The 12,566-nt window shown below is 40.3% G+C and overlaps 1 protein-coding gene across 2 annotated transcripts in view; it reads left to right on the forward strand.

Moving 5' to 3' along the window:
- Positions 1-12,566, forward strand: part of LOC144694437 (ubiquitin thioesterase ZRANB1) — a 92,590-nt gene that overhangs the window by 55,191 nt on the left and 24,833 nt on the right. For both annotated transcript variants that reach the window (XM_078564848.1, XM_078564849.1), the window contains 2 exons: positions 7,418-7,489; positions 9,049-9,247. In XM_078564848.1, coding sequence (XP_078420974.1) covers positions 7,418-7,489; positions 9,049-9,247 — 271 coding nt within the window. The remainder of the gene's footprint in view (positions 1-7,417; positions 7,490-9,048; positions 9,248-12,566) is intronic.

Here is a 12,566-nt window from a genome sequence, read left to right on the forward strand (position 1 = left end):
TACTCTGCTGGGATCTGGGAAGGGAGTGTAACTATTGGCAGCAAGACGCTGTGGTTCACCATGCAGGAATGTGGGTGGGGGCTCGCACTCTGATTGGAAAGACCAAATTCATGAAAAGTTAAAGAGAGGCTGGAAGATTTGCCTAGCTTTAGCTGGAGAGAAGTCTCCAGGAAAATCCACATCATGAAAGGCAGTTCTGGAGTTAAAAGTTTCCAGGCTGGGAAAGGAAAAGATTGGAAGTAAACCCCCAAGAGCTAAGAATCGTTATGGACTGTTTGTGGAAGAATTGAATGTCTGCTTGAAGGACAGTGTGAAATACTTGCAAAGTGAATTTTCTTGGTTGTGCTAAAAGTTAAAAAGGAAAAGTTCTGTTCTGTGGTTTGAAGTATAAGTTGCTTACTAAAATAGTGTTTAGTCAATGCTTTTAGTCAAGTGTTATAGTAAAAGTCTTAAATGTGAACTCTTGTCATGTTATCCTTTCAGCTACTAACTGGAAGTTCGAATTTTTTTTTTACAAGTTATCGTTCTCTACTGGGGTTGTAACAATATTGTGAATCCATGGTACAGGGAGAGAAATAAAGAACAGGAAAGGAAGACAAAAGATAGTAAGAGTTGCGGAAAGGAATGTAAAAAGAAACTTGAGGGATATGAAGATTAACATGGCTTTTAGAATTTTATTGAAGAGAAAAGGTAGCCAAAGAGTAATGTGGACCTTTTTAAGAGCCAACGCAGGTAATTCAAATGAAAATAAGGAAATTGTAGACTTGTTGAATAAATATTTTTTGTCAGCCTTCGCAGTAGAGGATTCCTGACATTCCAGGGAAATTAATGAATCAAGAGCTGGAACTCACTAAAGTTAACGCAAGAGGAAAACATACAAATTAGAAGTAGGCCTCTCAAACCAACTTCGCTTCTTAAAAAAATTTTATTCCCACAAGTCTTTACCCAACGTATTTACATTATGATCATGCTACCCCTTCTCCCCACCTCAAGTCTCTGACTTTATTTTCAGCACTGAAGCTTTTTAAATTAGTCCTGGCTTGGAATGAATTGTTTTGCTCACCCCTGCCAGGTCCTTTGACTCTGCAATCTCTGGGTATTCACAATGGACCCCCACCAAACCTTGTGGAGTCCTCAGCTGCATAGTGACGCTTTTTTCTTCGGCCTTTCTGCTTCCAATTCTGCAATGGAGCTTCTTTCAGGCGATCTCCCCCTGTGTCTTCACTTCAGGTGATTTTAATCAGGTCAGAATGCTGTTCATTTAGTTTTCCAGCATTTGAATTTCTGCTCCAGTTTCTGAGGCTCTGGGTTAAACAGTATGAGGAAAAAAGACACAAAACTCTCAAATCCCTAGGATCTGATGGTTTCCACCCCAAAGCTTCAGAGGAAGCAGGTGAAGAAATTGCAGATGCTTTAGCTATAATTTTCCACAGCTGCATCAGGAATTTTTCCTTTCTAGATTTGAGAACTTGTAAATATAACTTCATTATTTAAGAAAGGACAGAGAAAACTGGAAAATATAGACCTATTCGTCAAATATCTGTTGTGAGGAGTTATTGGGCTCTGTAATTAAGGGCAGAACATTTGAGCTGGGTAGGGAAAGTCAACATGGATTTGTAAAAGTTAGACAAGCCTAGTTGAATTTTCTGAGGAAGTAACTAAAATAGTAAACTCAGGAATGCCTATGGATGTAGTTTTGTATGGACATCTGGGAGGCATTTGATATGGTTCCACATAAGATATTGTTGGCTGTAATTAAAGCTCATGAATTGATGGTAAACTACTGACTTGGTTAGGTGATTAGTTCGGCAATTGACAGAGTAGGTATAACGGGTATGTACTCTAATTGGAAGTTAATAACTAATGGTATCCCACAAGAAGCTTGGATGTGACCTCAACTTGTCAATATTAATGACATCTATGACAACAGAGAACAATTTATTCAATATTACTGATGATGCAGATATTGGTAGTATAGTAAGTAGTGTAGACAGCCGCATAAAATTACAAATACAGTGTTAAAGTGAGTGGGTGAAATTGTGGCAGATAGGTTTCAATGCAGGCACGTGTAAGATCAGTCATTTTGGATCAGAAAAGATAGATTATTATTTAAATTGTGAAAACCTAGGAACAGAGGACATCTAAAGAGGCTGTGGTCCTCCATAATCACAGACCACTAAAATGGGCACTGAAGATAATCAGGCTAATGAAGTGATGACCTTTTTGAAAAGAGGGCTTAGAATGTAAAGGGAGGAAGTTTTGCTGCAGTTGTGTAAAGGCTTGGTGAGATCACATCTAGAGTACTGTGTACAGATCTGGGCAGTGCACCTTCGGAAGGATGTATTAGCTTTAGAAAGAGTGCAGTGCAAATTCACCAGAATGTTACCGGGGCTCCAAGGGTTAGATTGAGGAGAGATTACACAAACTTGGTTTGTATTCCCTGGCACATGGAAAGTCAAGGGTAATTTGATTGAAGTTTTAAGAATGTTGAAAGGAATTGATGAGAAAGATGGAGAGAAACTTCTGCTGGTTGGGGAGTCCAGCACAGAACATAACCTTAAAATCAGAGCCAGCCCACTCAGGAGAGAAGCTAAGAAACACTTCATACAAAGGTGGTATAATCGTGGAATTGTTTCCCACAAGAAGCTGTTAGTTACTAACTCGATTAATAATCTTAAATCTGAGATTGGATTTTTTACGAGACAAGGGTATATAAGGATGTGGAGCCAAGGCGCATGGATGGAGTTAAGATGCGGATCAGCCATGAATAGCAGAAGATGCTCAAAGGATTGAATGGCCTATTCTTGTTTTAATGTTCTAATGCTTATCATTTTTCTGGAGAAGCTGATCTCCGTAGAGATGATAGTAATAAAATTAATCTTATTGGTATGCTTAATGTGCTTGTTGGTGCAAAAACATGATTGCCCTTCCATTAGGAGCAAAGTTCTTCAATGACATCTACGCTGACATCTGGTTTGTTTCACAAATTATCTTCCTGTGAACCGTGCTATAGTCCAGAGATAGAACAAAGAAAAGTACAGCACAGGAACAGGCCCTTTGGCCCTCCAAGCCTGCACCAATCATATTGCCCGTCAACTAAAACATTTTGCACTTCTGGGGTCCGTATCCCTCTATTCCCATCCTATTCATGTATTTGTCAAGCTGCCTCTTAAACACCACTATCCTACCTGCTTCCACCACCTCCTCTGGCAGCGAATTTCAGACACTCACTACCCTCTGCGTAAAAAAACTTGCCCCGCACATCTCCTCTATAGTTTTCTCCTCTCACCTTAAATCTATGTCCCCTAGTAATTGGCTCTTCCACCCTAGGAAAAAGCTTCTGACTATCTACTCTGTCCATGCCACTCATAATTGTGTAAACTTCTATCAAGTCGCCCCTTAATCTCTGTCGCTCTAGTGAGAACAATCCGAGTTTCTCCAACCTCTCCTCATAGCTAATAACCTCCAGACCAGGCAGCATCCTGGTAAACCTCCTCCGCACCCTCTCCAACGCCTCCATATCCTTCTGGTAATGTGGCGACCAGAATTGCACGCAATAGATGTGAAGTAGAAGAATGTTTGGCTGAGTTTATAAGTTTGTTAAAACCATTCGGTGGGCTGCTTTCACTAGCTAGTGTGGAATTGTAAGTTCAGCACCTGTGTTTTTTTAATATACCAGCTCAATTAGGAAAATTGATTCAAACAATGTTTCTCTTGAATCACACATTGGATTTCTGACTGAAAGCATATTTGCTGTTTCCCGAAAGTGTAGTCCTTGACTAAAAATTTGAGTACCAGTTGAAAGCTTCAACTGGTTAATGGGCTTTGAAATTATTAACAGGACTTCCAATTTCTAAAATATAGCTATTTGTACCGCAAATATATCCGGCTATGTGGAAAATTGCCCACACAATGTTCTGTACACACAAAGCAGGACAAATCCAACCCGGTCAATTGCTGCCCTATCAGCCTACTCTTGATCATCAGTAAAGTGATGGAAAGGGTCATCAACAGCACTATCAAGTGTCACTTGCTTCGTAGTAACCTGCTCACTGCTCAGTTTGGATTCCGTCAGGGTCAGTCGGCTCCTGACCTCATTGCAGCCTTGGTTCAAAATGGACAAAAGAGCTGAACTCCAGAGGTGAGGTGAGAATGACTGCCCTTGACATCAATGCAGCATTTGACTAAGTGTGGCATCAAGGAGCCCTAGCAAAACTGGAGTCAATGAGAATCGGGGGGAAAACGTTCCACTGGTTGGAGTCATACCTAGCACAAAGAAAGATGGTTATGGTTGTTGGAGGTTGATCATCTCAGTTCCAGGATATCACTGCAGGAGTTCTTCAGGGTAGTGTCCTAGGCCCAACCATCTTCAGTTGCTTCATCAATGACCCTCCTTCCATCATAAAGTTAGAAGTGGGGATGTTCACTGCACAATTTTCAGCACCATTCGCGACTCCTCAGACACTGAAGCAGTCCATGTCCAAATGCAGCAAGACCTGGACAATATCCAGGCTTGGGCTGACAAATGGCAAATAACATTTGGGTTACGCAAGTGCCAGGCAATGATCATCTCCAACAAGAGAGAGTCTAACCATCGCCCCTTGACATTCAGTGGCATTACCATCACTGAATCCTCCACTATCAACATAGTTACCATTGACCAGAAACTGAACTGGACAAACCATATAAACACAGGCTACAAGAGCAGGTCAGAGGCTAGGAATTCTGCGACGAGTAACTCACCACCTGACTCTCCAAAGCCTGTCCACCACCTACAGGGCACAAGTCAGGAGTGTGATGGAATACTCCCCACTTGCCTGGATGAGTGCAGCTCCATCAACACTCAAGCTTGACACCATCCAGGACAAAGCAGTCGCTTGAATGGCACCCCTTCCACAAACATTCACTCCCACCTCCACCGAACAGTGGCAGCACTACAAGGTGCACTGCAGAACCTCACCACGGCTCCTTAGGCAGCATCTTCCAAACTCATGACTGCTACCAACTCGAAGGACAAGGGGTTCCATTGGGAAGTTCCCTTCCAAGCCACTCGCCATCCTGACTTGGAAATATATCGCCGTTTCTTCACTGTCACTGGGTCAAAATCCTGGAACTCCCTCCCTTAACAGGGAGTGTACCTATGCTACGTGGACAGCAGCGGTTCAAGAATGCAACCCATCGCCACATTCTCAAGGGCATTTAGGGATGGACAATTAATGCTGGCCTAGTCAGCTACGCCCACATCCCGTAAATGAATTCCAAATGTAACCTTTGGTTTTTTTAAGTACTGTGCCTATCATTTTTATTTCTTGACCAAACCTCCTAGGAGAAACTGCATATTTTGCCTAAAGTCTTTACATAATATTTTAATACATATTAAGCTTTCAATAAGCATTTTTAAAATTACACTTACATTTCTGTATCACACTTTACACATTACATTTTGAAATAAGTCAACAGAAGGTTTCATAAACAAGTTGGTAGAGATTACGCACTCATCAACACAGTTTATTATTCATCTAAAATCTGTGATTTTATTATCCAATTTACTGTTGGTTAGATTATCAACCTTGAATGTAGAATCCTACCTTTTCCATTAAAGGAGGGTGAGCCAAACTGTCAGCTTGCAACATTACCCCAACAAGGTCAGATTTTTCACTTCGTTGCTATGCAACTAGATCATTCAAAAATGACTTATGGATCCTGTCTGAAAATTGGGCCACTGACTTAAAATTTAACTCATGATTTGTATCATAAACCGCAGTCAGTTAGGAACTCCATGCTTCATTTGCACCAAAAAGTGCAATATTATTGCCTAGTCATTTTTGAAGTAGGACCATATTAGCTCAGGCTTGAATTCAATGCATGTTTGATGACACTGCAACACTGCCCAAGATGGACTAACAATGTCTGCATAAGCTGAAAATTACTCATTTTAAAACAACCTCAATAATATAGAATAGTTATCGCACACTCTCCTGCAAATTTTCTCCAGGTCTATTTTTTTATTCATTCATGGGATGTGATTGTTAAGAGTCAACCACATGTAGGCCAGATTAAGGACAACTGATTTCCTTCCCTAAAGGACAGTAGTGAACCATATGAGTTTTTACAACACTCAACAATGGTTTCATGGTCACGTTGGTCATCATTAGCCTTTTATTTTCAGATTTAAAAAAAAATTCAAATTCCACCATCTACCGTGGCAGGATTTGAACCCGGGTCCCCAGAGCGTTACCCTGGGTCTCTGAATTTTTTACTCTAGCAACAATACCACTATGCCATCACCTCTCCCATCCAACTACTTTGGAAAGCCCTGATTGTAACTGCCTTCACCGCAGAGGCAATACATTCCAGATCCTGACTATTTGCTGTGTTTTTTTAAAAAAAAGCTTTCCCTCATGTCACCGTTGGTTCCTTTGCCAATCAGCATCCTCTGGTTCTCGACTCTTCTGCCAATGGAAACAGTTTCTATCTAGACCTTTTGTGATTTTGAACACATCTATCAACCTCTCAACCTTCCCTAAGGAGAACAAACTCAGCTTCTGCAGTCTGTTCATGTAACTGGAGTCTCTCAGCCCTGGAACCATTCCTGTAAGTCTTTTCTGCACCCTCTAAAGCAGGGGTTCCCAAACTGTGAGTGGGGTTGCGAGCTCTGAGGCTATCATGGGGCTGTGGAACAAAGTCTGTCAGGAACACTCCTGGGACTGATTCTGAGCCCCATTAAACATGCGTCCGATTCTCCAGACCCACAGCAATGTGGTTGACTCTTAAAATGCTCTCTGAACAAGGGCAATTGGGAATGGACAATAAATGCTGACCAGCGATGCCTACATCCCGTGAATTAATTTTTAAAAAACGGCAGGGTGATACAGATTAAGGGATATATGTTGGCCAGGACACTGGGGATAGATACCCCTTCGCCTGTCTAGAACGAGGAGTCAGAGTTCTGGATTAGGGATTGGCTATGTAGGACTGAGATGAGAAACCCCTTTACTAAGGGTCATGAACCCTTGGAATCCTCTACCCCTGAACCACCATCAGAGGGTTGATGATGCTCAGTGATTTGAGTATATTCAAAACCGAGATTGGCTGGGCAATAAAGGTATCAAGAGATACAGGGAAGGGACAGAAAAGTGGAGTTCAGATAGAAGATCATCCCTGACTCCCTTGAATGGCTGAGCAGGCTGAAGGGGCATATGGTCGTCTCCTCTTTCTTCTGTTTTATATTAATAAATTTCATTCTCGAAATTACAATGGATCTACTTTAAGCATTTGATGTGGCGTAATAATCACATTATACATCTTGAAATAACAGTCCTTTTGTGAATGGGTAGTGAACTTTGGGGGCAGATGGTGGACAAGTGGATTCCATTGTTGGATAGTATGATGCAGTTTGGCTTGTTGTCTCTTGCAGATGTTGAGGACCTGCCACCATCAGTGCAGGAAAAATTGTTTGATGAGGTGCTTGATCGGGATGTACAGAAAGGTAAGCAGTTTATTAGTATGCTTTTTCAATTCTAATTGAATGATAACACTTCTGATATTGTATTAGACTTTGATTGCCATGAATTGTAGTGAGTATCCATTTTTGCAGTTGAATTGTTCTAGGATTGATTCAGAGCAATATTATTAAAGCTTAACACTTGCAACAAGGAAGTGATCTGGGATGGGAGATCAGATGGTGGGTTTAATAATACTGTTCTTTCATCTGTGCCACCAGGGTTCAAATGAAGGGCAAGCTGATGAATTGAAGTGATCTATGTGACCTGTAAGATTCCTACATAAAATGAATTTGATATGTTCAAAATTACAGTGCAAAACTATTCCTAATTTGGCACTAAATCAGTGATGTCCAGACCATTGGCATGACTGATGATGATAAATGGAAAATATTACATTGATGCAGCAGAGAAACACTTGATGTTAGGTGCTGTGTGATTGGACAGAAAGAAGAGCTTTATTGTATGTGTGACTGTGTCAACTCTGCATTTTTAAGTTTTTAATGGAGCTGCTGGATTAAGAATCTCATCTTGTTGAGCCAAAATATTCGCACAAAATTGGGACAGGAAAAATAAAATTAGGAAAAAGTGAACTTGATATTCTGGGGGGGGCCTCCACATCGAGCATCAAACTGAAGGTAATAAGATAATCTCTTTGATTTTGGTTCTGTTTTGTAACTGTACATAATTGAGGACAGGTTACAAAAATGTAGTTGGTATTCCCTTTAGTTTAGAAGGTGGAGGGTTGACTAATCAAGGAGATTTTTTTTTAAAAAAAAGGGATTTGTTGCAGTTAGAATTGTCATTTATTTGGGAGCTAAAGCAAGCTAGCAAAATTAGTGGACCAAGTTACAGGGCACCTGAAACTTTATTGAAATGTATCTGTGCTGCAATGAGTGGACAGTTATAGGGACTTGTGCGCCTCAACCCTACACCTGGAGTGTTGACAGTGCATCCTTGCTGATGTGCTCAAGGATATTATTTTTTTTGAGTCAATCTGGGAGGAATTTCCTTTCGTGGATTGGATAGCGAAAAGCTCTCTGAACCCCCCACCCCGCCCAACCCTACCTCACCAACCTCCTGGGTTCACACCTATAAAGCTCTGTGGAGTCGGTTCCCAATCAGATCTGCTTGGAGATAGGGGGTTAATAACAAGGATCCAGTTGAATTACCTACTCCTGTTCCATAAAATGTGCAAAAGTAATTCATTGTTTCCTTTCACTGGGTTCCCCATAGATAATATTGTGATTTCTATATGCTACTGTCTAATTTCCTGTATGATTGGGAACTGAATCTGCAGAGCTTTATAGGTGTAAGCCCATAGTCCCAGAAGATTGAGTATCAGCAAATTGCTTTACCTAATAGAATAATTTCAGTATAAAGACCTGCACAGGTTTGCAAAGCATTGGAGATACTTTCTCAGATAAATGAACTTAATTTTAGAAGTGTCTATCTTGTGAAACAAGCTTTTCAATAACTTTAATTTGAAAATTAAAATTAACTTTATAAAAGGCTATTGTAATTCTTTACTCTTTTGCTTTTGTAGAATTAGAGGAAGAATCTCCTATTATAAATTGGTCCTTGGAACTAGGAACCCGCCTGGATAGCCGACTTTATGCTCTCTGGAATCGCACAGCAGGTGACTGCCTGCTTGACTCGGTGCTACAAGCAACATGGGGTATTTATGACAAAGATTCAGTTCTGCGGAAAGCTCTTCATGACAGCTTGCATGACTGCTCACATTGGTAGGAACTTTAACTATAATTTACATTTTATTTTCTCCAGAGAAACCTTAAACCCATTTAATCTGCAAAAATAACAAATGCGTTATTGTAACTTAACCACAAAAGCAAACAATGACAATTCTAAAGTCAGATATTTCAATCAACTGTTGATCTGTATCAATTCACACATGTATGTATAAAACTGGTATTTCTTGTTGTTTGTACTCTGTATTCTAAATAAAAATACTATTATTTTGGGCTGCGGGTGGAGGGAGGAAACAGGAGTGAGGGGAAATTACCCACAGTTCAATTGCTTTGCTATTTTCCTTGTCGTGCTCCTTTCCACCCCTGAGGCTTATCTGTCCTGTATTGTGGTGCCCAAAACTGAACATACGACACTCCATCCAAGACCTAACCAAGGTCTTATAAAAGTTCTACATTGCCCCCATTCTTGCTGAATTTTGTCATTCGTTTAAGATATATTTCCTTCCTCTCTGATTTTAAAATTTATTACTTTTTTATTATTCAACTGCTTCTATTCAAGCAGTATTTTTATCAATTGCCTTTTGAAAATCCTTATCATATCCAAATAAAATAATGCAATATTTAGCAACTATTATTTCTTTAATTTTGATTAGGTTTAAATTCATTGTCCAGATTAATTCATGTTTTTCACCTCATATTATAGACTTTAGTGATATAATAATAGCTATAACTGACCTGTAATTTCCTGGTCTACCGTTATGTCTTTTATTTTGGCAACAGTCACGTTTGCCATTCTTGAGTATTCTGGTCCAAGTCTTGCTTCCTAAAAAGTCTGGTAAATTATAGTCCAAACCCCTCTTTTTTTTCTCTCTCTCTAATTTCCTCTGAACTCTCTGATGTAGGCAATCAGGTCACAGTGATTTGTCTATGTTGTTTGAGTAACTTAAAAATCTCTTTGAACTACTAACTGTTCTACGCCCACTTCTGATGATTCTGCGATCCTAATGTGCACTTTTTGAAAACAAACCAAGTTCTTCTTTTCACACTCCCCGTGCCAAGCTTGCCTCCTTTTTCTCTGTTGGCTTTCCTTGGCTCACCTTGACAGTCCTCTTACTATTCATGTGCCTTTGAAAGATTTTGCTCTTTCTCATTTTTCATTTTTTCCAGCTCCCTCTTAGCTTTGCTGATATTTTTGCAGCTTTTCTGTATATTTGTTTGTCTGGATTTTTTTTTTGTTTTAGTTTGTTCTAATGGGTTATTTTAATTCCAAATTTTATCCCATCTCCTGTTCATCCATGGAACCCTAATCTTTGATGCACTGCCTTTTCATTTTAACAATAAACCTAAAATTAACCTTCCCATGTCTTATTCAAAATTTCTCTTGTGATTTTTGGTTTATTTTCCCTTTCATTTAAATAGGGTAAGTTGCTTTTTTTTTATTCAGCAGGAATTTGTGGGGTTTTTTTTTCAGTCAAGTACCCTTATCTTCCATGTTTTTCTTTTTCCTTTTGTGTTGCACTGTTTTGGGTTCAAAGTGGAAGGGTCATAGATACAAGATAAAATGTAAGAGATTTAGAACGGAGGGCAGGAGAAACTTCAGAGAATGATGTGACTGGAATTCACTTCCCGTAGTGGCTGAGACAGGATCTGTCCACATTCAAGATTAGATTTGATGGAGGGATGTGGGCATAGGTTGGTTAGATATGATTGGAAACTATTTGTTCATATGGAGGTTAAATGCCAACACACACTGTTGGATCCAGATGGCTTTTTTTCTGTTTTGTAGCTTGTTTATATTTCTGTGGTATAATCCTAATTGTGTCTCACCTCCTCAATTTCCCATTTCTAACCTGGTGCTTGGAGCTGTAGGAATTTTTCATCCCATCACTTGTGGTATTTCTAGTATCTTTTCATGACATGTTTTCAAAGTGAGGCCTTGTAAACAGTAGAGTGGGGTGAAAACCAAAGGATGGGATCCTTTGAAACAATTGGGTTCCCAGGCAACTGAAGCACCCTGGATACTTGTAACGTTATGAATTCAGTTGATGTGAACTACTTAAATCTGTAAATGCTGCAAATCCATGTGTTAGATTCACTGTTCAAACAAACAGTGTGCTTTAAAAAATAACAGATTCAAACTGATTTGATTCAATTTTTAGAAGTAGTTCTCTTGCCTTTGAGCCAGAATGTTGTAGGTCAAATCTCACTACAGAGTTTGAGCATATTGTCTACATTTACACTTAAGCACAATACTCAAGGCGTGTTGGAAGATCTGCCATTTTGGATGAGAAATTAAACTGGGGCCCCACTTGCCTATTCCAGTGAATGCTAAAAATCCTATAGCACTTTTCAGAGAAGAGCAGGGAGTTCTGTGTCCATGCTAACATTCCTTCCTGAATCATTTGCTCCAGGACTGATTAACTCCATCTTCATTATGCTTGTGGGATATTGTGTGCAAACTGATGCAGCTACTAAAACAGTCAGGGTCGAAATGCAGCAAGACCTGGACAACATTCTGGCTTGGGCTGATAAGTGGCAAGTAATGCTTGTGCCAGGCAATGACCATCCTCAACAAGAGAGAGTCTAGCCATCTTCCCTTGATGTTCAATGGCATTACCATTGTTGAATCCCCCACTTGATATTGAATGGCATGACTATTGATGAATCCCCCACTATCAACATCCTGGGGATTACCATTGACAGAAATTGAACTGGACTAGTCATATAAATACTTTGGCTACAGGAGCTAGTTGGAGGCTGGGAATTCTGTGACAATAACTCACCACCTGTTCCCCCAAAGTCTGTCCACCATCTACAAGGTGCAAGTCAGGAGTGTAATGGAATATTCCACTTTGTCTGGATGAGTGCAGCTCCAAGAACACTCAAGAATCTTGACACCAATCCAGTGTGTAGTTTGCTTGATCGGCACCCACCCACCACCTTAAACATTCACCCCCTCTGCCATTGATGCACAGTGGCAGCAATGTGTAACATGCAAGATGCACTGCAGCAGCTCACCAAACCTTCTTTGACAGCATCTTCCGAAACTGCAACCTCTACCACCTAGCAGGACAAGGAAAGCAGATGCATGAGAACACCATCACCTGCAAGTTCCCCTCCAATTCACATACTATTCTGATTTGGAAGCATATCACCGTTCCTTCACTGTCAATGGATCAAAGACCAGCGTTGTTTGTGTACCTGCACCAGATGGACTACAGCAGGTGGCGGCTCACCACTACCTTCTTGGGCAATTAGGGATGGGCAACAAGTGCTGGCCTTGCCAGCGATGTCTGCATCGCATTAAAGAAAAAAAGAAAAAAGACATGTTTGTCTACAGAAGTCATTGCCCTTC

The sequence above is a fragment of the Cetorhinus maximus genome, chromosome 20, assembly GCF_964194155.1.
Source record: "Cetorhinus maximus chromosome 20, sCetMax3.hap1.1, whole genome shotgun sequence".
NCBI lineage: Eukaryota > Metazoa > Chordata > Chondrichthyes > Lamniformes > Cetorhinidae > Cetorhinus > Cetorhinus maximus.